The sequence below is a fragment of the Perognathus longimembris genome, chromosome 11 (genome assembly GCF_023159225.1).
Source record: "Perognathus longimembris pacificus isolate PPM17 chromosome 11, ASM2315922v1, whole genome shotgun sequence".
Lineage (NCBI taxonomy): Eukaryota > Metazoa > Chordata > Mammalia > Rodentia > Heteromyidae > Perognathus > Perognathus longimembris.
This window is the reverse complement of record NC_063171.1, coordinates 56631649-56656589: the sequence shown is the minus strand read 5'-3', so window position 1 is coordinate 56656589 and position 24941 is coordinate 56631649. Positions and strand designations below refer to the sequence as shown.

At 45.1% G+C, this 24941-nt stretch overlaps 2 protein-coding genes across 10 annotated transcripts in view; one reads left to right on the top strand and one right to left on the bottom strand.

Annotated features, from left to right (window-relative positions):
- Positions 1–2784: 2784 nt before the first annotated feature.
- Yod1 (YOD1 deubiquitinase) lies at positions 2785–8316 on the bottom strand. Its single transcript, XM_048356996.1, has 2 exons — positions 7945–8316; positions 2785–6880 (listed from the first exon to the last, which is right to left on the bottom strand). The coding sequence occupies exons 1-2, from the start codon at positions 8285–8287 to the stop codon at positions 6177–6179; spliced, it is 1047 nt and encodes a 348-aa protein (XP_048212953.1). The 5' UTR covers positions 8288–8316; the 3' UTR covers positions 2785–6176.
- Positions 8317–10270: 1954 nt separating this feature from the next.
- The window catches only part of LOC125359314 (6-phosphofructo-2-kinase/fructose-2,6-bisphosphatase 2), a 38135-nt gene continuing 23464 nt past the window's right edge, over positions 10271–24941 (top strand). For 2 of the 9 annotated variants that reach the window (XM_048356981.1, XM_048356980.1), the window contains exons 1-13: positions 10277–10349; positions 10875–10921; positions 11061–11168; positions 17789–17914; positions 18682–18778; positions 19164–19230; positions 19356–19430; positions 19790–19846; positions 20792–20916; positions 22368–22575; positions 22992–23138; positions 23981–24085; positions 24810–24939. In XM_048356981.1, the coding sequence (XP_048212938.1) occupies positions 11081–11168; positions 17789–17914; positions 18682–18778; positions 19164–19230; positions 19356–19430; positions 19790–19846; positions 20792–20916; positions 22368–22575; positions 22992–23138; positions 23981–24085; positions 24810–24939 (1225 nt within the window). In that variant the 5' untranslated portion in view covers positions 10277–10349; positions 10875–10921; positions 11061–11080. Of the gene's footprint in view, positions 10350–10874; positions 10922–11060; positions 11169–17788; positions 17915–18681; positions 18779–19163; positions 19231–19355; positions 19431–19789; positions 19847–20791; positions 20917–22367; positions 22576–22991; positions 23139–23980; positions 24086–24809; positions 24940–24941 lie in introns of all 9 variants that reach the window. The other 7 variants (XM_048356986.1, XM_048356982.1, XR_007212533.1 and 4 more) reach the window with 6 other exon arrangements.

Below are 24941 nucleotides of genomic sequence, written 5' to 3'. Positions count from 1 at the left end.
GAGCTAAAAAGCTCAGGGACAGCACCAGGTCCTCAGTTCAAGCCTACACACACACACACACACACACACACACACACACACACACACGCGCGTGTGCATGCATACACATAATGTAAAGTCCATGTTCAGACTTCTCTTTTGTCTTTTCCCTTTCTCCTCCTGATAAGTACATCATATCTGTTCTCACCTAGGCTCAAGGCAGTCCTAAATTATCTCCCATTTGATAGACCTCCTCTTCTCTTTCCAACCCTTTGTCCTCTTTCCTCTGGAGACTGCTGTCTGATGTAATAAAAACTAAGTGCTGATAAGTGGACATTTCTGCTGATGACACATTATAACCATGGCACTAATTTGGTTAGTTTAGTCTCTCTTAAAACCATTGCCATTATTCTATGTGCTCTGCAACATGGTTTACTGCAAAGGATATCACTGGAGAAAATAAATTCATGTTTATAGAATTTGGTAGAATATCTAGACCATTTATTAAAGTGATTATTCCAAATGCTTCTGTGTAGACCTGTTAAGAGCTGCTAGGCTATCTAAATTTCCCAGTAATGTTTTCCATCTTTTCTACTATTTGAACATTTCTATGAAAACATATAGGATTTATCAATCTTCCATCAAGGAAAAGTAATTCAAGTTAGAAAGCCTAAGCTCAGAGTCTCATGACCTTGGAGTTGTTACAAGTGTTTAAATGTTGGCAACAAAGTAAACTCCCATAGAATTTTTTGTTTTGTTTTGTTTGCCAGTCCTGGGCTTTGGACTCAGGGCCTGAGCAATGTCCCTGGCTTCTTTTTGCTCAAGGCTAGCACTCTGCCACTTGAGCCACAGCACCACTTCTGGCCATTTTCTATATATGTGGTGCTGGGGAATCGAACCCTGGGCTTTATGTATACAAGGCAAGCACTCTTGCCACTAGGCCGTATTCCCATCCCTCCCATAGAATTTTTAAGCATCTAAGTCCACACAGCTCTGTCTATTAAAAAGGAGCAGGAGCAATTCAACATTCTTTTCTGGACATATGTTAGCAAAGGACAATAAAGTACAACTGTAGATTTGGAAAGAAACTTAGTTGGTAAAGAAATATTTCAAATAATGCTCGTTAGTGTGAAAAAAGGTACAAACACTTTCTCCTGTTAGATTCATTGAGTCCACCTATATGAATTTGGTGAGGTTTGGCAAATTTGGATCATAAGTCAAAACTGTGGTTTGATTTCATCATATGTAATTAAGTGTAGCAGTTTTTCACTGGCCCTCTGCCCTGATCCCCAAATAGGCTCAAACAGCAATGTTTTCAGTTCATTTATTCCTTTAAAACAAGTCATTTTATACAGCATTTAGATATTTTTCAATCACACACCTCATAAATAAAATGCAATATAACAATGGCAAAACAAATCTCATGATTTGTACAAAATGAAATTAGACATCTCCAGGTAGCAGCAATGCATTAACTTAAAAAAAAAAAAGGCTGGCAAATAGACAAAAGAACACTTTGAAAATGAGAAAACACTGTCTTTGTTACGAAAGAATATTTTATGCCAAGAAAAACAGCTTTGTTCTGCTTTGCCCATCCCTACTACCTTTTCAAGTCATGTTCTAAAGTTGACAGTTTCTACCTGTGGTTTCTCGCTTCTGTCTCTACTATATCAATGTGAGAACTAGAAGCCTGCTGTTATTCTCTATCTTTTTGACAAGCTATGTTTACTTATTCTGCATTTTAAGCTGCATTCAAGTTTTTAAAGGAAAAACCTTACCATGCTATCATAGTTCCTGTAAACAGCATGAGTCCTACCTGGATGGCACTACATGAGTTGGAAAACTGGGAAGTCCTCTGGTCCTTTAAGTAACTTACAGCTGATAATTAACTACATATTCTATACCATTACAAAGTCAAGACTCAGGCAATCTTTGTGAAAACAAACAACAAAAAACCCCTATACCTTTCAAAGTTTAAGCTTTGTTTACATATAACATTAACTAAATCATACCTTCGCTATCTCTAAACTCCTACACATAGGTTAGGATTTTTTAAAATGTAAGTATAAAAGGTCATCATAGCAAAATATTTATAATTTTGGCCTGATACTTTGATGCCAACCTTTTCCACCTATGGCCCTGCTGCATTTTACACTAAGGAATGGAGGAATAGGGTTGGGGTAGCAAAGGCATTGCTTGGAATATTGTTTATTTGAAAAGCATAAATTAGAATACATCCATTTGATAATCTCTTCCTTTTTTAGAGGTACTTTAATCTGCTATTCCTTCCTCCTTTCAATATGAAATATCATAGGAGGATTATCATTCTTAAGACCCCAGTCAACATTCATGACTCAGTATCAGCGTAATACTTCTTTTTTTCCAGAAGTCAAATATTGAAAGCACTGTAAACAATAGGCTAGTTTCCAGAGAGGAAAAAAATCGAAGTATTTTCCCATGATCAAGGAAGTCTTCTATTCATTCATGTTGGGTGAAATGTGCTGAAATATAGTGCTTATTAAAAACTAGCTTATTCAGCTGGGGATGTAACTCAAGTGGTAGAATACTTGCCTGACAAGCACGAGGCCATGCATTTAATCCCCAGCACTGTGAAACAAAGCTAACTAGCTTATTCATATCACATGTTTCACTTGAGACTTAATGATGTTGCCTGTATATGACATATTTAAGGCCTCTAACTCAAAACCCTACTTCCTTACAACAAGCCTGCTTAGGACTGAAGAGCTACAAGGACAAATTTGAATATTTCATGTAACACAAATAACAAAGAACAATTACATGATAAGAAGTAACATTTTTTTCAAAGACAGTGCTCCTAATGTTACTGAAATCAAGTTCCGTTGTTATCAAAACACCAATGTTGTGCCACTACATACACTGAACACTGCAAAGAGCTAATGTCCAGCAACTCAAGGATTGTATCTTAGTGTCCTCAACAAAATCCCTGGAGGGCTATGTAAACTTTCATTCCATATCTTTTTTAAAGTGCTGCAAATAATAGCATCAACACATAAAAGAAAATCTTAATATATCTTAAGTTTAAAAGGCCACCTGATTTAAAAAAAGTAAATCATGGTTGTTTAATCTTACACACTAAAATTTCCTCAAAGCCCAGAAACTATGTTTAGGTAGGACAATTTGCAATGCTCATGTTTTAATCCCTACACAGGCTAGAGGGAAGAAGTTAGAGAGTTAGGCATTGGGCACTTAGGGACATATTTAGGTGTCAATTCCTGACCCTGATTTTGCTGGGACCTGAACTTCCTGGACTACTCAAATGCAGTAACAGTAAACAACAGGGTCAGGTTGACCAATGGCCATACTTTAAGGGTATCACTTGACAATGCCCATTTCTCATTCACTAGAAACAAGTCAAGGAGGAACCACTAGTAAAAAAGATGCAATATCCTGGGGGCTTAAGGTTACTTTGTCACAGGTTTTTCTCTCTCTACCTAAGAAAGCATCTTTACAGAATACTTAATACATAAGCCAAAAGAGAGCAGGGGGAAGAAGGGTGGGGGGAGATAGAGTGAAAATAAGAATAAGCTTATTCCTATTCTGCCCCTAATGTAAACTGTCTTCATTTTAATTAAAAAATATTATAGAATAGACAAAAGCTGAATAAATAGGAAGAAGTTTCTGTGCCCCAGTGCAAAAATTTCTTTTAATCCTGCTGCAAAAGTACATATACTTTTTTCATAATTCCCAATGAGACTTTACATGATATATAACTCATTTCAAGAGCATAAGCCTAACAAGAACAAAAGGATCCTTTAAATTCCATGAACCTTACAGGTTTGAGTTTTGAATGAGCAGTTTAGGTGTTCAATCTTTAATAACTTATCTGCAAAAAGTACTTCAACTTGAATGTTTTGCAATCAGAATACTGCTGTAAGGTTCCAGTGCTGAATCTCAGCAAATGACTGATTTAAAAATCCATTTTAAAATAACTTTCTGACCAAGTAGCAGTTTTACTGAGTATATACCTGGTGAATGGATAATCTAGGTAAATGATAAAATATCCCCTGAAGAAAATACTTGATAAATATGCCAAGTACGTGTCTAAATCTCAGTTTTAAAGTGGTCTGAATTAGCAACATATCAGCATTCTATTTCTTTCCATTTGTGAAGTGAATCCACTGTCGTTAATATATACTCAGTTTTAAAGTGACAAATATGATGTTGTAAAACAGCAAAACATGTCTGGAACATTATATATTAATAAATATTTGTTGCATGAAGTTCCAGATCTAAGCAAATGTCAAGTCTCACTCCTGAAGAGATAAGACAAACTTTATGAATGATGATGCATAAAGCTCAATATGATGGATGTTACCCTGTGGTACCCTCTTAATCTGTGGTTTGAAAGTTATTATTTTCTGGGGAAAACGAAATACAAGAACCACCTAGACCAGATGACAGAGCAAAGAGATTTGTATACCATATGTGTTCATACATATTCATACACTAAGTGCCCTCAGCTTACAAGTGCTACTTTTAAGGCTCAGTCAAAGAAAGTTTCAACACTTTGAACAGAGACTGACCAAAATAATTTATAAACCCTAAACCAGCTATGAACATAAAAGGTACACTAGAGAAATGTCATCTGATGACTGGAAGCACACTTTGTGAATTATTCCCTAAAGCAACATTTCCCCTAAACTGTTTAATTTTACATGGCTATCTTCACTAAGTGAAAATGCTAGAGGGAACATCTCAATTTCAAAACCTTTGCCCCAAAAAAAGATATGTAGAAAGGGATACAAGTGCTTCAAAGAAAGTAAAACCACCGGCATTTTAAAAGTGAGACAGATGAGAGTAAGATAACAAAACCTCACAACACCAAGCCCCTTCACATTGTATGACATAATACATAATGAGTTATAATTGAGCATCCCTGATCTTCAGAAGCATTAAGAGGTAGAACACGTTATCTGGAAGATCTTGTAGTGAAGCTAAATTTTGGAGGGCATGTGCCTTTAAGATTAGTCCAACAAGCAAAAGGCAGAAGCAGAATTCTGATATAAGGCAAAGACTGTGAAACTTTCATATTCTGGACGTAAAATAAACTCAAAAGTATGACACCAATTATTTTAAAACTGTGTGAAAGTCAAAGATGGCAGATAAGCAAATGCTAACTTGCAAGTCATGTGGCATTTTCAAAAGAGCACTGGCAAGGGATGAGGCTAACAGAGAAACACCGCTTAGATATGCAGAGTCTTACAAAAAACAAACAGAAACCTAACATTATCACGTTCAACGAAGATCTATTTGGGGAGGGGCGGGGTGAGGAAGAGCTCTTTTAAAAAAGCTGAGGAAAATATACCCCCTTCAGATATATGTGTATACAAAAAAAAAAAAAAAGCAAGTAGAGCACTCAAACGGCAAAAAACTTCATTTAAAAAGCATACCCTGCTTAATTTTAAAATCTTATCCAATGTGACAAAGATCAATACATGAACTGCATTAAAATGTGAGGCCAACAGTCTTTAAAGCTTCTGTAAGCTGCTCAGGCACCTTTTCCCTTATAAATTCTACTTTTATACACTAGAAATCTTAAACAGGACTCAACAGATTCCTGCTTTAGATAACATTCTTAAGGAATAGACTGATCCCTGTAAAAGTTGTTTTTCATGAACTTCTAAGTGGTTAAGCATACACTTATAAAGTCTACCAAATTGTAGTATAAAACCAGTTTTGAGAGTTCTGAGTATCTTCATTTGATGGATCAATTCATAATTTAGAAACTATTAACTCATTCCATTATTGAAAGAATCTACTATGGAGAAACGGTGGTGGTGGGTCTATGTCCAGCGGCCTTTTGTGAGGCCTTCCACATTACCCCAAATAGGATGATTTCTTCTCTAAGTAAAAGCTGCTGGGTGCTAGTTTGTAATACTAAAATCCAGTCTTCAGGATAGTGTCAGTAGGTGGAAAGGCCCACCTGTTCCGTCACCCTAGCAGAGAGAGGGCACGTATCACCACTGTAGACACAATCTGTAAACTTGCACACTAATTTTAATCTTAACAAGGAATTTCAGTGTCTTAGTGGTCTTAGTGAAAAGGATGGTTCAAGCATTGTGTCCTTGTTCTTTAGGGTTACGAATAGCTTATTGGAAAACCCAGAGCCTTCTGGATCTGTGAGGTAGTAGGCTTCAGCCCTCATCATGCATAGATCATACTTCTCCAAAGTTGGTGTGGCCTGTCTCCTTGGCATGGTCCCTTGCTTCTGCTTGGCCAGTTAATCCCTTCTGACACACCATACATCTCAGGGTGAAGCGGTTTACATCAGTAAATTGTCTTTTTCTTCTAGCTTCATCTGCTAATTCCAGTGCTTGCACAAGAACAATATCATCATTAGAGGAGAAAATGGTCAGAGGAGGGGTATCTGGATCAGGGAAGACACGCTGAAGCGGGTCATAGTGGATACCATCATAGATTAGCAAAACCCTTTTGGTATATCCTGCATCCTCCCCAAAACGATCAATCCTTACTGTCTGTGTATCTACTACACATATTTCACATTGATAAAACTTGGACAAAATTGATATCTCAATTGCTCCTCCCCAAGTATCATCCCTTCTGATCCAGTCGCAGTACTCTTGATTGGTTTTTCCCAGTATTGCCTCACTATAGAAGTCTGGATCACTTGCTACAATTTGTGCTATAAGGCGTCTCATCTCAGGGGCACAAGCTGGATTCAGGACTCCTCCTTCCACGACATAATACACACTGGTAAAGAGGCAAGAGTTGTCTGCTGGGACGGTGGTTCTACTAAGCACAGGCAAAGTTTCCCTGACGTAACTTGAAGCACCATATTTTGAAAATGCAGGCGAAGTTTTGGGTCTGGTTTGGTCTTCTTCAACGATCAGCATGTCACCTGTTAAAAAAAGGAAAAAAGAATCCAGAACTGCAGAGATATTACACACAAACTGGGTAATCACTAGCCAAGTCTGTAAATGACACACAACTTTTAGTTATTTAGATATTATTCATAAAGATGAAAACAAAATATGGGGGGAGGGGGAAATCCACTTCAAGTTACATCCTAGTTTAGTCAAGAGGTTTGGGGAATACATCTTTGAAGTTACTTAAAAAGGCACATTTCAAATACACAATTTCCTCATATGTTTTCTGCCTTTACAAAAACAAATCTTCCTTCCAGGTGTTAACTATAGATCAGGCCACTAGGGGGTTCTCCTCCTGAAACTTAACATCCACTCTAGTGTTTAAAGGGTACTTGATACATAATGGGGAACTTTTAATTACTAACATTGACATTCAAGTTTTTATACCAGGGGGAAAGAACTGCTGTAGGTTAGAACCTGAAAGGCTTTTTGAAAACTACATAATGAATATATCTGTCAAGCTAAGTGCGCATGCAAGGTACTGCATGAACAAATCAGGAAAGAAAAAGCATCCCACACCCTTCAGACCTACAGACCTACAGACCCATCAGGATAGGGAAAGAACCTTCAGGATAGCAAATCAGGTTCCACATTTTCTTACACCTTGGTGAACACCAGGAAAACAAAATGAAGGAGCCCCGAAGGGCAGGTTGGGGAAGAGGGCCTCCGAAAGCCTTGGGCTTCACTTTCTCGTCCAGGTATCAAGACGAGCGGGTAGACAACATTTGTCAGAGATCTCCACGTTCTTGGATCAGTTCTCGCCTAGGTCCCCTGTCCACCAGCCGACCCTCGGCTTCTGTCAGGGCTCCCTTTCCTTTGATCAGTCATCAACCGGGTCCTGTCTCCCAGCTGAACAACTCCCGGGCTTCCGTCAGAGCTCCCCGTCCTTCGATCGACCGGTCCCCTCTCGGGTTCTCCGACCACCCACCCCCGCCCCCCCGCCCCCGGGCTGGTCCCCTCCCCAGCCACCCGGTGCGTCCGGCTCCCTGTCCCTCCGCGTGCGGCCGGCCGCGGCGCGGTCCGCGGGGCCTCCTACCGGATTGGATGGGCAGGTCCCCCAGCGCGGTGTCCCCGTCGCTGAGGTCCAGGCACTCGGGAGGATACCCGACGAGGATGCGCTGACCGCCGGGGGAGATCCCGGTGATGGCGGCGATTTGGCCCTGGAGTTCCCGCAGCCGGGTCCGGCTGGACAGCCCCTGCAAGACATGGGTGCCGTCCTTGGCCTTGCAGCGGAGCCGCCACATCGCGTCGGTCGGGCCGCCCCCAGGCCAGCCACCCGCGGAGCCAGCTTTGGCCCCGGCCGCAGGGTGGGAGACGCAGCCCGGGCAACCAGCCGCGGGGTGGGCTTCAAAATGGCCACCCTTGGCGGGGCCAAACATCGCGAGAGGTCGCGGCTTGATGCAACTCTCGCGACACTTCGGCCCCCCCCCCCCCCCCCCCCCCCGGCGCACTGATTCTCTCTTAAAGTGACAGCGGGTTGTCTCCCCCGTCCACACTCCGGAGCCCAAGGACGAGGGTTTGTGGGTCCTCGTGAGGGAAGTGTTGCCGCTCTGGCTCCCTGTACACCCGCGTGGGGTGCCCTCCGCGTCGGCAGCATATATGCTGAAGCACGGAGGGCGGGGAAGGATTGCTCCTGAATCCCGCGGCATGGAATGTGACCTTGCCCTCAGGTGGGCGGTGATTCAACCCGGCCTTCCCACCCACACCAGGAGAAACACAGCCATCCCGGAGGACGCAAACAAATAGCCAAGAATAGCCAGTGAATCAAACAGACCTGTCAGAAACAGAGACTCATGACTCCAACTCGTGCCCACACCAAACACTGACTCAGGTGGGTTAGTTGGACCCCAAGTCCGGCCTCTCCGTCGCCCTAGGACTGCCGTCGCGCCCATTTGCCACATCAGAAAGCACAGTATGAAGTCAGCCATCTGGCCCTCGGGGTGGTGGCGACGTAAAGAAAGGAGGGATGTAGAGGACCAACGGCGTGTCATTGGGATTTCAGCTCAGTGCCTCCCTTTACAGCTATCGGATACTCCATTCCTACCTGCCTCGTAGTCGAGAGGTGGGGGTATACATAGCCACGGAATCGCACAGCCTCGGGGGCTAATGCCAGGTTATGTGATCCTTTCCAATCCTGCTTGTCCTGAACTGGAGACCCCCGCCATGCATAGAAGGTGTCCATAAGTACGAAATGGATAAAGACCGGGGGCTTAGAAGGGGGCGACTCTATAAAGCTCAGAGAGGAGGTGACCGCACATTTTGAACTCTTTTTCTTCACGGGGAATACAGATACCTCTGAAGTTCCCCCACCCCCAAGAAATGTAGGCTCTGTTTGCTGCATCAAAGGGGCGCTTGCTGGAGCAACTGAGAAGCGCAGGTCACTTTGGAACGTGTGGACCCTGACCCAAGCCTCTCTACCCGTGACTCAATTATACGAGGTCTTTGCTGCCATTCACGCCTTTAACGACTTGTGTTTCTTCAAGATGACAACATAGGGCCATAGCTTGACGGGGAGGAGGAGGAAAAGGAAATCGATAAGGTCGCCTGACGTGGGAAGAGGGAATGCAAACAACACTCCAAGGTGCCATTCATCAAGTGGCAGCTTTGAAAGCTGACGTTCCAGTGTACGGAAGCAACGAGGTATAGGGCTGGGATTCAGGAATGAAGGTGTTAATCTTTGCCGCGTTTCCACCACCCGTCACACCCTCTCAGGACAGCTATTATTATTCTGGCTCTCGCGAGAATTACAAGACACACACACACACACACTCACACTCACACACTCACACACACTCTCTGTCTCTCTCTCTCTTCCCCCCCCCCAAAAAAAAAGCGAGGATTTTTATTAACCCCGCCTCCTAGCTTTGGTAGTTACTAAGCAACGACGCAACCAACCCCTACGTCGCTGGGAACTAGGAAGAGGGCGGTCTCGCCTTGACAGGCGTCTCTTCCTGCAGGGGGCGTGGTCCGCGGTTCCGCCTGACCCCGCCCACCGGGCAGTACAGGTCCACCATTGGTCGAGGATTGTCTCCAGGTGAGGGATGACGCACGAGTGGGCGGAGCCTGCCGGGACCACGTGACTTGCCGAGGACCCGGGAGTGCCCAGCTCCGCCCCCGTCTGTCAGCTCGGGTCTGCCCGCATCGCCGGGGAAAGGGCCCGGACAACAACCCCGAGAGATACAAGGGGAGACCGTAGGTGGGCGACAGCTACGTGGCGTCCGGATGTGCGGGACGGTGCGGGAGGCTGGAGGGGACCCGGTGCCGAGCGTCGACCCCCCTCGAGCTTTGGGCACTGCCGGCCGCCGGGCACTGCCGTGTAGCGGACCTCCGGAGACCGGCGGAGACAGCTGGTGTTGGGGTGGAAGGATTTGCACGCCCAGTGTAGGACCAGAGCAGGTCTTCAAAGCAGTGGGACCTGGCGTCTTTAGGAGCCCTTTGCTAGTTGGCTTTGGAGAGTGAGCTCGGGGGCTCTCACCCCACTTGATGTCAGATCTTTAGCCGCCCCCCCCCTTTTTTTTTTTGCAGATAACCTTGAAGAAATAATGCACTCCATCTATTTCCATCCTCCTTAACTCTCCCCCCTCCCGCCCATTTTCAGCCAACCTCACTCTCTGCTGGTTATTTTGGAGATAGTCTCTTGGACTTTTCTGCTGGGGTTAGCTTCGAACTTCTGATCCTTTGGATCTCAGCCTCCTGAGCCATTTAAGATTACAGGCACAAGCCGCCCGCTCCGCCACCGGCAGCTGACTTTCCCCATGGTTCTCAGAACTAGAATCTGAGTTCAGGAAGGGATTTGGACCACACCACTTAATTCGTTTAACCTCCGTTTTTGTTTTTTTTTCAAATCTGTAAAATGGGAAGAGATAATAAATGATTGTTGGGAGGAGTGTGGGAGGTAAAGGTATGTAAATACAAACTCCTCCACCAGAAAATAGATGCAAAATTCAAGTGCAATTTTCTTTATAGGTGAAGAACCGGAAGACCCAGGAGGCTCATGACTTATTCAAGAACAGGTACCTAGAAACTGGGAGAAAAAGGACTGGACCTGACTCTTGGCCAAGTGTTCTTTCACTTATACCACCCTGATTGTCTACCCTGGGTGTTTAGAGGGACATCTTCCCTCCTTCCTTGCGTTGTTTTTCTCCCTCCCAGGTGCCTGCTGAAAAACCACCATGTCTGGGAATTATTCCTCTTCCTCAGAACCAAGCAACAACAGCAGTAAACCCAAACCCCCAAATCTTCGATCAGAGAAGAAATGTTGTGAGTTCTGGAAAAGAGGAGGGGCTGCTTGCTATCTCTTGGGACTATCATGGTAATTGTAGACTATGTTGCTGGGTAGGAGTAAGATATTCCTTTGACATGGGAAATTTAAAACAAAGTTTCATGGGGGCAGTTCCCTGTGGGAACATGTAGACTTAGTGAAATGCTTATCTCTGGAGCTAGAGTTCTGGCCTGGCCCAGCAATGTTTGATGGCCTTCTTTGGGGGGTATCTGCAAACTGCTTGATGTCAGAAGTGAGAGAAAGCATTTGAGTACACACAGTGAGGCAGAATGGCAGGGTGTAGGAATTGCTTGGGGCTGTTACTGTTTTAGTTTTTCTTTACCTGTTGGCCTAAGTTGTGGGGAAGTGCTGCTCACTGCAGAAGGCAGGTAGGAGCCTGTGCTATCGTGTCACATGTTTGGCCTCAGGGAACTGAGTCCTTAGGTGACTTCTCAAAGTGTCTTGGGCACCTTTGTGTGTGTGTGTGTGTGTGTGTGTGTGTGTGTGTGTGTGTGTGTGTGTGTGCCAGTCCTGGGGCTTGAACTCAGGGCTTGGGCACTGTCCCTGAGCTTTTTTGCTCAAGGCTAGTGCTCTACCACTTGAGCCACAGAGCCACTTCTGGCTCTTCGGGGTGGTTGGTTAATTGGAGATAAGAATCTCACAGAGTTTTCTGCCTGGGTTGGCTTTGAATAGCAATTCTCAAATCTCTGCCTTCTGGATTGCCACAGTTACAAGCATAAGCCACCAGCTCTCAGTTTACCTTACTTCCTTAAAGGTTTAGCCTTTATACCTGGCAGACCATTTCCCCCTTTCTTCCTCCTTCCCTTATGTGCCTCTTATTCCCTTGCTCCTTCCTTCTCTTTTCTTCCCACCCTCTTTTCTTCTTTCATTTCTTTTGTGAGAAAGGGTCTTGCTATGTAGCCCACGTTAACCTGAAAGTTCTGATCCTCAAGCTTCAGTCACCCCAGTGCTGGGACTACAGGCTTGGCTCAACGGAGCATCTTCATGCCGACCTTTTAGAAAAGGACAGCATGTGGGGGTGCAGTGTGTTTGTGTATGTGTGAGCATCATTTCATGTTCCCTTTCCTCTCTCTGCAGTCTCTCCTGCAGTCTCCCCCCACCCCCACCGTGGTATTGGGGTTTGAGCTTGGGACCTTGTACTTGTTGGGCAGGCACTCTTATGACTGGAGCCCTGCCCCTTATCATGTATCTGCAACATTGTTCCCAGATGTTTCTGGGAATCTCAAAGAAAGCTAACTCTTTGCTGTGTTACCAGATTGCACCTTTCCTCTGGAACACTACCAGCCAGTTCTCCCTTCTGTGCTTATATATATCAGCAGCGAAAGGAGCTGACAAGCATGAGGCCAGACATTGTTCGGAGTTAAAAATCTTTGCCCAGAGCCTTGACCTTCATACCATGCCCTTGTCAGTTTCATGATTAAGGATGATAATCCATCTTCACCTGGGGCGTATGAGGCCTGCCGGGCAGAAGCTGCAGGTTTGGGTGGGATGCTGTGCTTGCCACAGCTGTATGATTACCATCTCCTTTCTCTACGAAGGCAAGAATCCAGGTACAGAGGCCACGAGGGAGGAGGGAAGAGAGAGAGAGAGGTGTCACATTCTGCTTAAGTGTAGTCTCTAGAATCAGACTATCTGGACTTGATCGCTGGTTTTACTATTTCCTCCTTTCTGGGTGCCCTTGAACTTATCTTCTCCATGCTGCAGTTTACTCCTTAAGAATAATAAATTCTGGTCTTTCCCCTTGTCTTCCTTGTAGTCCGGATCCCTTCTTACCTTCTTCCTCTGCCTCCTGAGCCTTAAACCTTTGTTCCGCTTGCCTCAACTTCCTTAATGTGTTGGGATTGCAGGCATGTGCCACCATCATGCCCAGCTCAGTTTACTTCCTTGTAAAGTAGCTTCTCCAAGAGTTAGGGGTTAAATGAGCAACTATAAGAAAACACTTAGACAAGTGTTGCAAATAGATTACATGTAACTTTCCACAGAGGACTACCTGCCTCTTATATTTAATCTTGAAACATTGTGTTCGAATTGAATTGCACTCCAATGCTACTGGGAGCTCACCATCTTTTTATTATCATTATTTTTGGCTGTACTAGGGTTTGCATTTGGAGCCTTTACTAGTTCAGCCACATTCATATCCCTTTTTGCTTTCCTTTTCAGCTAGAGTCTTGAGCTTTATTTCCCCCAGCCTGGCCTTGATTCACAGTCTTCTAACCATCAAATAGCTAGTTGCAGGGGTGAGCCCCATGCCTGGCTGGGATCTCCCCCTTTAAAAGAGGCTAGTGAAGAATTTATTCTTTTCAGTAAAGAATGTTTTCTCTTGTTTGGCAGTATTGTAACACAGCTTTGGTGACCCGGAATACCTTAGTTAAAGGGGGCATGCTCAAGTTACTGTAGCTCTGTGTGATCCAAGAGAGCAGAAAACAGAAGGGGGGGGTGGGGTGAGATCAGGAGCAGAGCTGTTGGTTGTATTTTTGACAGAGATGCCCAATGTCAAACCTTGTGTCTCTATGTTTTTAATCCTCTCCTACTTGCCATCCTAACACCTCTGTGCTTTCGACTTGGATGGCTTTTTTTTTTTTTGGCCAGTCCTAGGCTGTGAACTCAGGGCCTGAGCATTGTCCCTGGCTTCTTTTTTCCTCAAGGCTAGCACTCTACCACTTGAGCCACAGCGCCACTTCTGGCCATTTTCTGTATATGTGAGGCTGAGGAATCAAACCCAGGGCCTCGCGTATACGAGGCAAGCACTCTTGCCACTAGGCCATATTCCCAGCCCCCTGGATGGCTTTTAGTTAAGGAAATAGAAGTCTCTTCAAGTCATGTTTTCTAGACTCTCCGTCCTGCTCTGTCCTCTCTAAAGTTTCTCCTTTCTAATCTGTACCGTTCTCTTCTAACCACTTATTTTTTCCTACCAAACTAGAGAACTCTGGGTTTTCTGGTGACAGTTATTCATGTGCCTCATGAGCCTTACCTCAGGGTTGGTCTGCGGCACTGGAATGGCCCTAGGCAGAGATCGTACAGTTATGAGAGTACGTACATGCAGCTTATTTCCTTTTTCTCTGCTATGTGGAGACACACCTTATTTTGATTCGTTCTGGTGCTTCCTACTACTAAAAGTAGGTAGTCATATGTTTGCCACCACGTTCTTCTTACAAAGCATTCTACATTGTGGATCTCTTCTTCCACTGTGTTCTACAGGTACCTTGGGACAGGCTGATCACTATTCACACCAGCAGTGGTTTTATCCATAGCTGCTAATTATATCTATGTTGGCTAACTTTTGAGTCTGGGAAGTGACTGAGTCTTAGGACTTGAGGGCTGAAGAATGGCTTTAGGGGTCAAAAAAATCTCCAGGGGAGCATTACTGGGTTGTCAGCCGCTCCACGGATGAGGGTACAGAAGGAGTGCTGACTGGGGTGCCTTTAGGTTGCTCAGATGACTTGCTTCAGAATTCTCTGGAAGCAGAAATGAGGGGTAGGGGACATTTCTATGCTTTTTCCCCCTTCCTTAAAAAAAACTACTTAATTTTTTTAAAAATATTGTGAGTGGATCTGGAACAGACAAATTTCTACATGTATCTTTCCCTAAATTCCAAAGCAGTACATCTTCATGAAAATTCAAATGCAAGCCAGGTACCAGGGGCTCATGCCTGTAATCCCAGATGGCCAGGAAGTTGAATTCTGAGGATTGTGGTTCAAAGCCAGCCTGGGCAGACAAATCGGTGAGACTCTTACCCATAACCAGTAAAAGGCCAGATGTGGAGTTGTGGCTCAAGTGGTAGTGCGCCACCCTTCAATAAAAAAGTCAAGCAAGAATGCTAAGCCCTGAATTCAAGCCCCAGCACACACACACACACACACACACACACACACACACACACACACACAACTTGATGGAATTTGAGCGAGATAGTGTAGCCGAACTAGTTAAAGGAAAACATCAGCTTTCTTAGATCTTGACCTCAGTTATATGAACTCGACTATCCCGTACCTACCAGTTAAACAGCAAGGGGTAACAGTTTTTTTTATTGCTTCCAAAGAACAAAAATATTACCATGATTTATGCACTGTATATTTTAAAGTATTGTATTTATTTAGAGTGAATAGTGGAGTACATCTTGACCATGGAAAGGCAGAGAACCATTGCTCTCCTAGACTATCCTTCCAAATCAACCCAGGAACATAATATTTGCCCCGAGGCAAGTGCTAACCTGAGGCCAAGAGCTGGCAGCTGGAACTGAAGGGACAGTCATGAGACCAGGAGTCTGTCTGGTCAAGAGCCCTGACCTTGACTTTCTATTGCGGGACTGGGAACAGAGCTCTTAAACTTCTCTGGGCTTGGTATTCCCCCCCCCCCCCCCATTTATATGTTGCAAACCTTCATTTCCTCTAAACATTCTTATGAGAAAAAAAATGAGTTTAAGATTGAGAACACAGGTTAAATGAGATAGAAGAGAATTTCAGGAAATGGTGGCAGTTATCAGTTTGAAAGATTATCTATTCAAACTAATGTAGAGGTGGTTTCGTTTCATAACAGGACAGAGTGTTCCTAGCTTCTCTGAGGTGGCAGTTTGAGATAGGGAGTATGGGTATAGGTTTTTACTCTGGAAAATGAGAAGACCTGGTTGCTGTAGGGTTGTGTGGGTTGTGTTCTGGGCAGAGGCTGGAGGCCAGGTGCTGGAGGGCAGGGTGCTGCGGTCCCTGTTGGCTCAGGGCTTCTTTGGTTCCAGCCTTCTCTATCAGGTGTGGAAAACAGAGCAGCTGGGTCCCTGGTTGCTTATGAGTGGCTGTGCACTTTAAGCTTCAGGGAGAGTTAGAGCACCTTTAGGGAAAGTGCTTAATGGGCTGGAAAGTGTAGCGAGAGTAGGCCTAAAGGTGCAGGTAATGAGCCAGATCCTGGGGGATGAGAGGCTGTGCACTCAGCTGGAGACCGCAAAGACGCAGGGGATTTTACGGCTTGAGTCCAAGGCTGCTGATGCCAGGCAATATCTATATGCCTGATAGGCATTAGTGATCTGGGATTAATGCCCGCTGAGCCTACAGGAGGGTGTTTCTTTGCTTCTGAGATCCCTGTTTGGACAGAGATAAAAACCTTTTATGTCGCTCCATTAGCTGGAGAACGTGGGAGAGTGACTTCTGGCCAGAGTCAGGATTTCTCCCATGCATAGGTGGTAAAGGACTAAAAAGTTCTGCCCTCTAGCCAGAATCTGGGTATCTCCTCCTCCCTCACCATGAAGCATCTCTTTAGTTTCCTAGTACACCTTGCTAATTGTCCCTTAAGAAACTTCCTTTCCAGGTGACTCCTCTCTCCAGGCTCTCAGATGTCCACTTCCCCAATGAAAGTTCTTTAAACATCTCTTTCTCAAAAGATTAAAGATGCTGGGGCTCACGGCTCACATCTGAAATCCTACTTAGGAGGCTGAGATTGGATAATGGTGGTTCCAAGCCAGTCCAGGCAAGCAAGTCAGCAAGATTCTTATCCCCAATTAGACACACACACACACACACACACACACACACACACACACACACACACACACTTACACATGATGAAATTAACAGGAAACACCTCCATGCTTGTTGTAGAGAAGAAGCCATAGCTTTGTAAGGACCCTTTTGGAAAGAGGTGCTGGGCAGCTAAAGGTCTAAAGTGTTTGTTTCCTGCCCATATGGGGTCTTCCCCCAGAAGAGCTGGTAGAACCGGAGCCCTCCCCAGTAAACTCAGTTTATGTCTTGCCCCTAAGAAAGGGATGCTATGAGTTCATGTTCTTCCATCCCTTTCCCTCTGTGGCAGAATGTGAGCCAGCCCAGGCTGTAGAGAGAAGCTATCTAGGAAGGAGGAGGTCTGGAATGTGCCAGCTCTAGGCTAGGCTCATTATGCTGGTCACCTGACCTCATCACTTATCTGGAGAGATTAATCTCCGCCAATGAGCATTCCTGAACTAAGTTTACTAAGGAAGGGTGGGCCTTTTCAGTTGTATTGCTTTTACATAGAGAGTTGAAGCCCAATGAACCCTTGATGCTCTTGTAAGCTAGCAGTACCCTGAAGCTTCCTGGCATCTTTGAAACTTGCATCAGCAAGGATCTACCTATTAAATCTCACTATGGTTTATAAATGGAGGAGCCCTCATATAACCCAAGTGTGGAGGCCAGAGCAGCTTGCAGCTAGGTTCTTTTAGCAGTATGCCAGAAAATGTCTGTCCCTGACTCTGAAGAGGTAGATAGAACCCTTAAGATAGAAGCTCTGTGGGATTTACTTTGAACCAGCTCAGTTCTGCACTGATGGAATGACAATTGGATGGTTTTCTGACTAGGCAGGGAGGAGGTACAGTAACTTCCTAACCCTTGCCGTTCTTCCTATCTTGGGTACTTCTGAACTACCCAGGCATGGAAAAGTCATGTTTTGGTTTGGGGTAGTTTCTGAACATCTGCATGATCCCTTACATGAATGTGGAAGGATCTCCCCCATTCTTTCTGAACCTTTGCCCCACAGGTTTATGAGGCTGATATGAGATTGAGACTATGAAGTTCCCAGAGAAGTATGTAAAGTTTACTACACCCACAGCCATTTTGGTTCTATTTATTTTATTTTTTCGTAGCATGGGCCTCCTATATGACCAACTCTCCAACTCTCATTGTCATGATTGGCTTGCCAGCCCGGGGTAAAACCTATGTGTCTAAGAAACTAACACGCTACCTCAACTGGATTGGGGTGCCCACCAAAGGTAAGTGAGGACAATTCCTTGGGAAGTAAATGATTAGTTTCTGGGCTTCACAGGCCTCTGGGAGACAAATTCTCCTGAGCACCAAGGTTATGGGATGCTTCTGGCTGAAGCAGTGGTAGTTTCCTTGTTTACTTAATTTATTCTGTATTCCCAGACTTGTGTTCTCCTGGCCTGGGCTGAGAGGATACATTTGTTAGGAATATTAAGAATTAAGTGAAAAGTTGGGCATCTGTGGTTCATGCCTATAATTCCAGGCTATTTAAGAAGCTGAGATCTGAGGACTACAATTCAAAGCCAGACCCAGCAGAAAAGTCCATTGATTTCAAAATAAATACCAAAAAGCTGGAAGTGGAATATAGCCCAAGTGGTAGAGTGCTAGCCTGTGCTCAGGCCTAGGCCCTGAGTTCAAACCCCAATACAGTCAGGCGTGTGCACGCACGTGCGTGCACACACATACACACACACACAATTAAACGAGACGAGAACTTCACATATATAAGCCCTTACATGTGTCCTGTTATCTAACCTTAGCAGTGCTATGATAAGACACTGGCTGAAGAAATTACCAGTCAGACCGCGGAACACTTGACCACAGTCTTTAAAAGTCAGGACTCAAACTCAGCTCTTTTGACTCAATCTGCTGTTGTCCTCACCACACCACAGTACTTTTTCATCCCTGTGGACACTCTGCCATTAGGCCAAGAAATTCCCTTTTGTCAGCACCATCATATTGTGTTGCTGCTGATGGATTTGGGTATCTTCCATAGTGTTTAATCTTGGAGTGTATCGTCGGGAAGCAGTCAAGTCCTATAAATCGTATGATTTCTTTCGGCATGACAATGAGGAGGCCATGAAGATCCGCAAGTAAGCCTTTTTTTTTTTGGAGTCCTAACATCCAAATCATCTCTCTCTGGGTTATCATGAGGCTATATGTGATAGTGCTTTGTGTTTTCTTATTAAATATCTTGAGTTTTTAGTGGAAGTTATCGGATGGGTGGATCATCACTTGGCTGGGTAGGAGAATCGAGGACAGGGAGATGTTTGTCTGCTTAAAGAGGAGTAAGATAAATGCATTGGGCTGACACAGGAGGGTTTAAAAACCTCAGCGGGAAAGTTGAAAGATGGAGTTGAAGAAGCATTTTGACCCTTGGGAAGCTGAGTGTGAAGGGATGTGACTCCTACAACTGTTTGTGTCACTGCTGTGTGTGAACTCAGCTCTTGTCACCTATTTCCTCTGCTCTTATGACAGACAGTGTGCACTGGTGGCCCTGAAGGATGTGAAGGCCTATCTCACCGAGGAGAATGGACAGATTGCGGTAAGCCTTGACTCCTCCATCTCCAGCCTTTCAGCATCTGGACTCCTCAGTTCCCCCTTGTGACTGCCTTGACGGGGTTCCATTTCTCCCTTCCCGTTCATTTCACCTCTCCGCTTCCTGCTCAGGTGTTTGATGCCACCAATACCACCCGAGAGAGGAGGGACCTGATTTTGAACTTCGCTGAGGAGAATTCCTTCAAGGTAGGCTCCATGGTGGAGGAGGAGAGGAGAGGAAATGAGTACAGATGGAGAATTGGGAGAGGGGAAGAGCTCTTTGGAATCTGGTGAGAACAGGGTTGGATGTATGATTCTTTTCTCTTGGGGTACACCCCCAGTCCTTGAGTGTTTTCTTTCAGGTCCCTTCTCAGACCTTTAGCCTGTATGTGTGAGGCCCAGGGGATGTGGTAAGAGGCCTTTTTAAATGAGGAGGCTTTGAAGGTCACCTTCATGAAAAAAAATCCCGGGAGATGTAGTGGCTGGGTGGGGGTAGGTGAACCTGTGCTCTTAATGAACAGTCTGGCATTTTTGACTTGTCAATCATTCCCCTTTCTTCTGGCCAGGTGTTCTTCGTGGAATCTGTCTGCGATGATCCTGATGTCATTGCTGCCAATATACTGGTGGGTGACATGATTATCTGTTACCTTCTGTGCCCAGTATATATATCTGCACATCTGTGTGGGGAGGGCTTCTGGGTAATGGGAGAGAGAAACAGAGCTGTTTAACATCACATCGATCTTTTCTATCAATCAGAGAACCATTCACTACTTCCATACTCTTCTCTTGGGAGAAGAAGGAAGGAAAGAAAGCTTTCAAGAATAAGCTAAGGATTAGCTGTTGAATGGAGACCAAGATTTAGACTGTAAGAGTCTTAGCCTTGTGTTCTGATAGTATCTGGCTGTTGGGACCTGAATATTACATTAGATCAGAAAATGAAAGACCTTATCTGTTAGGGTTGCCTTAGTTAAGGAGAGTCATCTGCTGACTAATCTGAGGAAAAGGAGCCTGCCTGTTTCCCTCCATTCCCTGACTCCCTTTTGGTAAGCTAGACCTATATTGTTTCCATCTATCAGCATCCTATACATTGAGAAACCCAATATAGAGGATCCCTCATGCCCTGTGGGATCACAGTACTAAGACAGGCCCTGTTCAATGGGTTGTGCTGGTCTGTGAGAAGTAGACACCTCCACATGGCCACCTAAGGGGCTTTCCCAGCTGCATAGGAACTGGGGTCATCTGAGGAAGAGGCCCTGAGTCCCAAGTCAGGCAAGGAGGAGTGGCAGTAGGAGAAATTGGAACCCATTCTTTCCCCATTTTCTTTTCCCAAGAAAGTACCCAAAGGGATTGGGGCCCAGAAGCAGCCTCAGCCAAGGGCAGGCACATGACTCTCGGGTTGTCTGTTCCTTCTTGGTTGCCAGGGTCACAGGACAGGACAGAGGTGGGCAGAAATGCCCGTGCTGTAGGGAAAGACAACGTTCATGGACTTTTCTCATGGTTAATGATAAGGAGGGCTGTTTAGAGCAGACCTCTGGCCAGGCCTATGATGACTATGCCTGTGATTTCAGGAGGTAAAGGTGTCCAGCCCCGACTACCCTGAAAGGAACAGGGAGAATGTGATGGAGGACTTCCTCAAGAGAATCGAGTGCTACAAAGTCACCTACCGGCCCCTTGACCCGGACAATTATGACAAGTAAGGTTTAAGGCCATACTCTTTTTTTACTTTTTGTTGTTGTTGTTGTTGTTGTTGTTGTTGGTCACGGGACTTGGCACTGTCCCTGAGTTATTTTGCTCAAGACTTGGAGCCACAGTGCTACTTCTGGTATTCTGGTGGTTAATTGGAGATAAGAGTCTCATGAACTTTCCTGCCTGGGCTGGCTTTCAACTGTGATCCTCGGATCTCAACCTCCTGCGTAGCTAGGGTTGAAGCTATGAGCCACTGGCTCCCGGCTAAGGCCATCGTTTGAAGGAGCTGAAGCAGAGCTCTTGGTTGGGAAAGGAGCCTTTTACTCTCTGACCCTTGAGTTCCGTCTGCTAATCTGAACTATAATGCTCACATTATTATTATTATTGCATCTTCTTCTTCAATACTGAAGTGGTTTTTATATCATGTTTTTCTACCCCCCTCCCGCCCCTTTTTCTTTTTTGCTTTTCCCATTTTGTATTGTTGACATTTTTGAACCACATGCTTCCTGTTTGAACTGGAACATCTACATTGTAGGTAGGTTATAGAATATCCTTGGCCCCTGCCCACTACATGCCAGTCACATCTCCAAGCTTACAATTAGCAGCAAATTTTGGCTTTGGCAAAGTTGTCATGTCACCCAGCCTCGGTAAGCTCTCCTGATGGAAAGGCCAACTTCTGTTTACTGTATTTAGCTATGTTGCCTGCCACAGTACTGTTATATAGGAAATTATCCAAGAAGCCACATTCTGAATGATCAAATCTTGGAGTCTTTATTAGAGCATTAGCAGTCTGCAGGCAGCCAGTTGTTACAAAGGCCTGCAGCCCACAAATACCCTTAACACTGGCCCTTAACAGGCCAGAGAGGAAAGAACAAACAAAAACAATACCAACAAACCAATTCAGCTCCAATGGAGAGCTGACTTGGGACACCATAGTGACCGGAGATGAGCCAGGAGACAGAACACAGAGACAGAGACATGTGGCATGGCGTGATGACACCCTTAGCTGGCCTGACCCTAAATAGGGTCAGGGGCTGGTTCACAGGAAGTTCGCAGTCCCAAGCACTTGACTGACAGGTTCAGTAATTTATAGGTCAAGGGCCCACCCCTGTCTCCAGGGATTTGGAAACACCCTTCACCTGGGGATGGGACTTCCCTTCCTCTAGGAATTCAGGCACACCCATCAAGACAAGATGCCAGATAGTGCAACTTGCCATGTGGCCAATGATGGCACTGGCCAGATCTGACCTCCGTACTACTACAGTACGGGCACTGAGAAAACAGAGCATGCTGCTAGGAAGCTCATGTTGACTTTAAGGGATTATCCATCTCTTACCATTCACTTTTATAAACAAGGGGATGATGGGAGAGGAGGAGGAACTGCTGGGATATGCATCCTCCCCGCAAAGGCTCACTCTCAAGTTTTCTTGCTTTAGGTCAATCTATTTTGCCTCCTAGGGATCTTTCTTTCATCAAGGTAATGAATGTGGGCCAGCGATTTTTAGTCAACAGAGTCCAGGACTACATCCAGAGCAAGATTGTCTACTACCTCATGAATATCCATGTCCATCCGCGTACCATCTACCTTTGCCGACATGGAGAGAGTGAATTCAATCTCTTAGGGAAGATTGGGGGTGACTCTGGCCTCTCAGTACGGGGAAAGCAGGTGAGTAGTTGACCGACAGGCTGGATTTTCTAGGCTTAAGAGTTAGAAGGGTATGGTGGAGGTCATCTATTTTATCTCCTTCTTCTTAAATCCCATGTGGGCTTACAAGTAGTTTCAGAGTCAGACAGGTGCTAAAAATGTCCCCTGCTCAGTGTCCCTAGCTCTGCATTAAAGAATAGAAAGCTTTCTCCTGTGAATCGTCCAGGCATGAGGCAGTCATTGGGCATGTCTTGTGTTCTTAGCATAATGGGTGCTTTAGGTGAAATACATATTCTCTGGGATTTGTATTTTAACCATGACTGAATCAAAAGCCCATTACAGGAGGAGTTAGCGCTCTCTCTCTCTCTCTCTCTCTCTCTCTCTCTCTCTGTGTGTGTGTGTGTGTGTGGTGTTAATTTTTATTTTCAAAACCCTAGTTTTCCCAGGCCCTAAAGAAGTTTCTGGAGGAACAGGAGATACAAGACCTCAAAGTGTGGACCAGCCAGTTGAAGAGGACTATCCAGACTGCTGAATCTCTTGGGGTGACTTATGAGCAGTGGAAGATTCTGAACGAGATTGATGCTGTGAGTGTGTGTGTGTGTGTGAGTGTGTGTGTGTGTGTGTGTCACGGGTTCAGTTTCGGGAAGAAACTCTCAGAACTCGTGATTTGGGTAGTTTTATCTAGATAACTAGAACCACCCAGTAGAAACTTTGAGGAATCTGCATATGTGGTCAGGGCAGGGAGGGGAGTGGATGGGGTGCGGGGTGGGATTGTTGGGGGAGGAAGGAAATGGGAATAGTTGCAGTCCACATCTAGATGACTTTAACATCAGTGCCAATGATGAGACTTACAAGTTTTGACCCCAGCCACTCTGACCTCTGGGAGGACTGGAGCTAACAATGACTCATTTTGTTCCTTTGTATATTTTGTTCCTGGGAATAAAGAAATAGCTAATTCAGCCCTTAAATTTTTGTGCTAAGATGACTAATTATTCTGGAAAAATTCATCCCCAAAATTTCTCTTGGCTCGCTCTAGCTGAGAAATTGAGCACAGAAGTAGACATTTCGTTTCCCTTCCCCCCCTCCCCTCTGTTTTTATTCCCACTGAAAGATTTCCATTTCCTTCACTTCTCCCTCTGTGCTTCCTGTACTTTTTGTCCTGTGGAGTCTTTTTGTGTTGATTCTTTTGGAAGCTTAGGTTCACTGCAGTAGTAGGAGGTAGTGGCCACTAAAGATAGAAAGCTAGCTTCTCTCTACAGTGGCACTTAACTAGTGATACCTTCATCATAACCAGTCATGATACATGAGGAGTCCAGCACAGGGTCTGGTATGTGGTGAGAAATATGTATTCTTCCATATTATCCTCATTAGTGATGGGGTGTGATGGGTCAGCAGGCTTCCTCATGACAGCAGGGCTCCTTTGCAGGGCGTGTGCGAGGAGATGACGTATGCGGAGATTGAGAAGCAGTACCCAGAGGAGTTTGCACTCCGAGATCAAGAGAAGTACCTGTATCGATATCCCGGTGGAGAGGTGAGACTCCCCTGGAGTAATAACTTCCCCACCCTTTGCCTGGGGACTTTAATGTAGAGGGGAGTGTGATCTTGGATGGGGAGGGAATGTAGAAAGGGTGGCTCCGGCATCCCTTGTTTTCCTACCTTTGGATAATTCAGGCGAGACAATCACATACCACATTTGTTATGATTTCGGGGGGGGGGGGAGGTGATAAGAGGTCCTCTGTGTTGAGGATGATGTGGAATCAACACGACCATTTTTTTTCTTTTACCTTTTTTTAAATTCTCAATCTCACCTCACCCCAGCCAATAGTCACCAGGTAAAGTACATGGGTCATGACTTATATCCCCGTCATCTCTAGAAAGCTGTTTTCTCATGGAAGTGGTTTTCTATTCTAGGGATGTCCAAGGCATAAGTAAATAAAATGGCAAAAGTCCAGTAAACTAAGTTTTCTTGTTGCCTTACCTGTTACTTATGAATCTGTGGACAAAAGAGGAAAAGAAAGTTTGAACTCCAACTTCCTTCCTGGAGTTGTAGCTTTCTTGGTCTAAATACGGATCTTTCAAGATCTGAGTATACTCGAGATGCTGGGGAGAAGAGGATGCGGGGTGGACGTGCTGAGCCTCCGGGAGGAACGCCGGCCAGGGAATGGAAGTGACCTCTGGACTCCGGGACTCAGTCACCATCTTGACAGCCAGCTTGCATCTGGCCTCCTACCAGCTCACCCCATTTCTCCCCACAGTCATACCAGGACCTGGTACAGCGGCTGGAGCCTGTCATCATGGAGCTGGAACGGCAGGGCAATGTCCTTGTCATCTCCCATCAAGCTGTCATGCGCTGCCTCCTGGCCTACTTCTTGGATAAGGGCGCAGGT

Coding starts and splice junctions, on each gene's coding strand:
- Yod1 (XM_048356996.1), bottom strand. CDS start 8,287: ATGTTTGGCCCCGCCAAGGGTGGCCATTTTGAAGCCCACCCCGCGGCT. Junction 6,881..7,944: donor GGACCTGCCCATCCAATCCG/GTAGGAGGCCCC, acceptor TTTTTTTAACAG/GTGACATGCTGATCGTTGAA.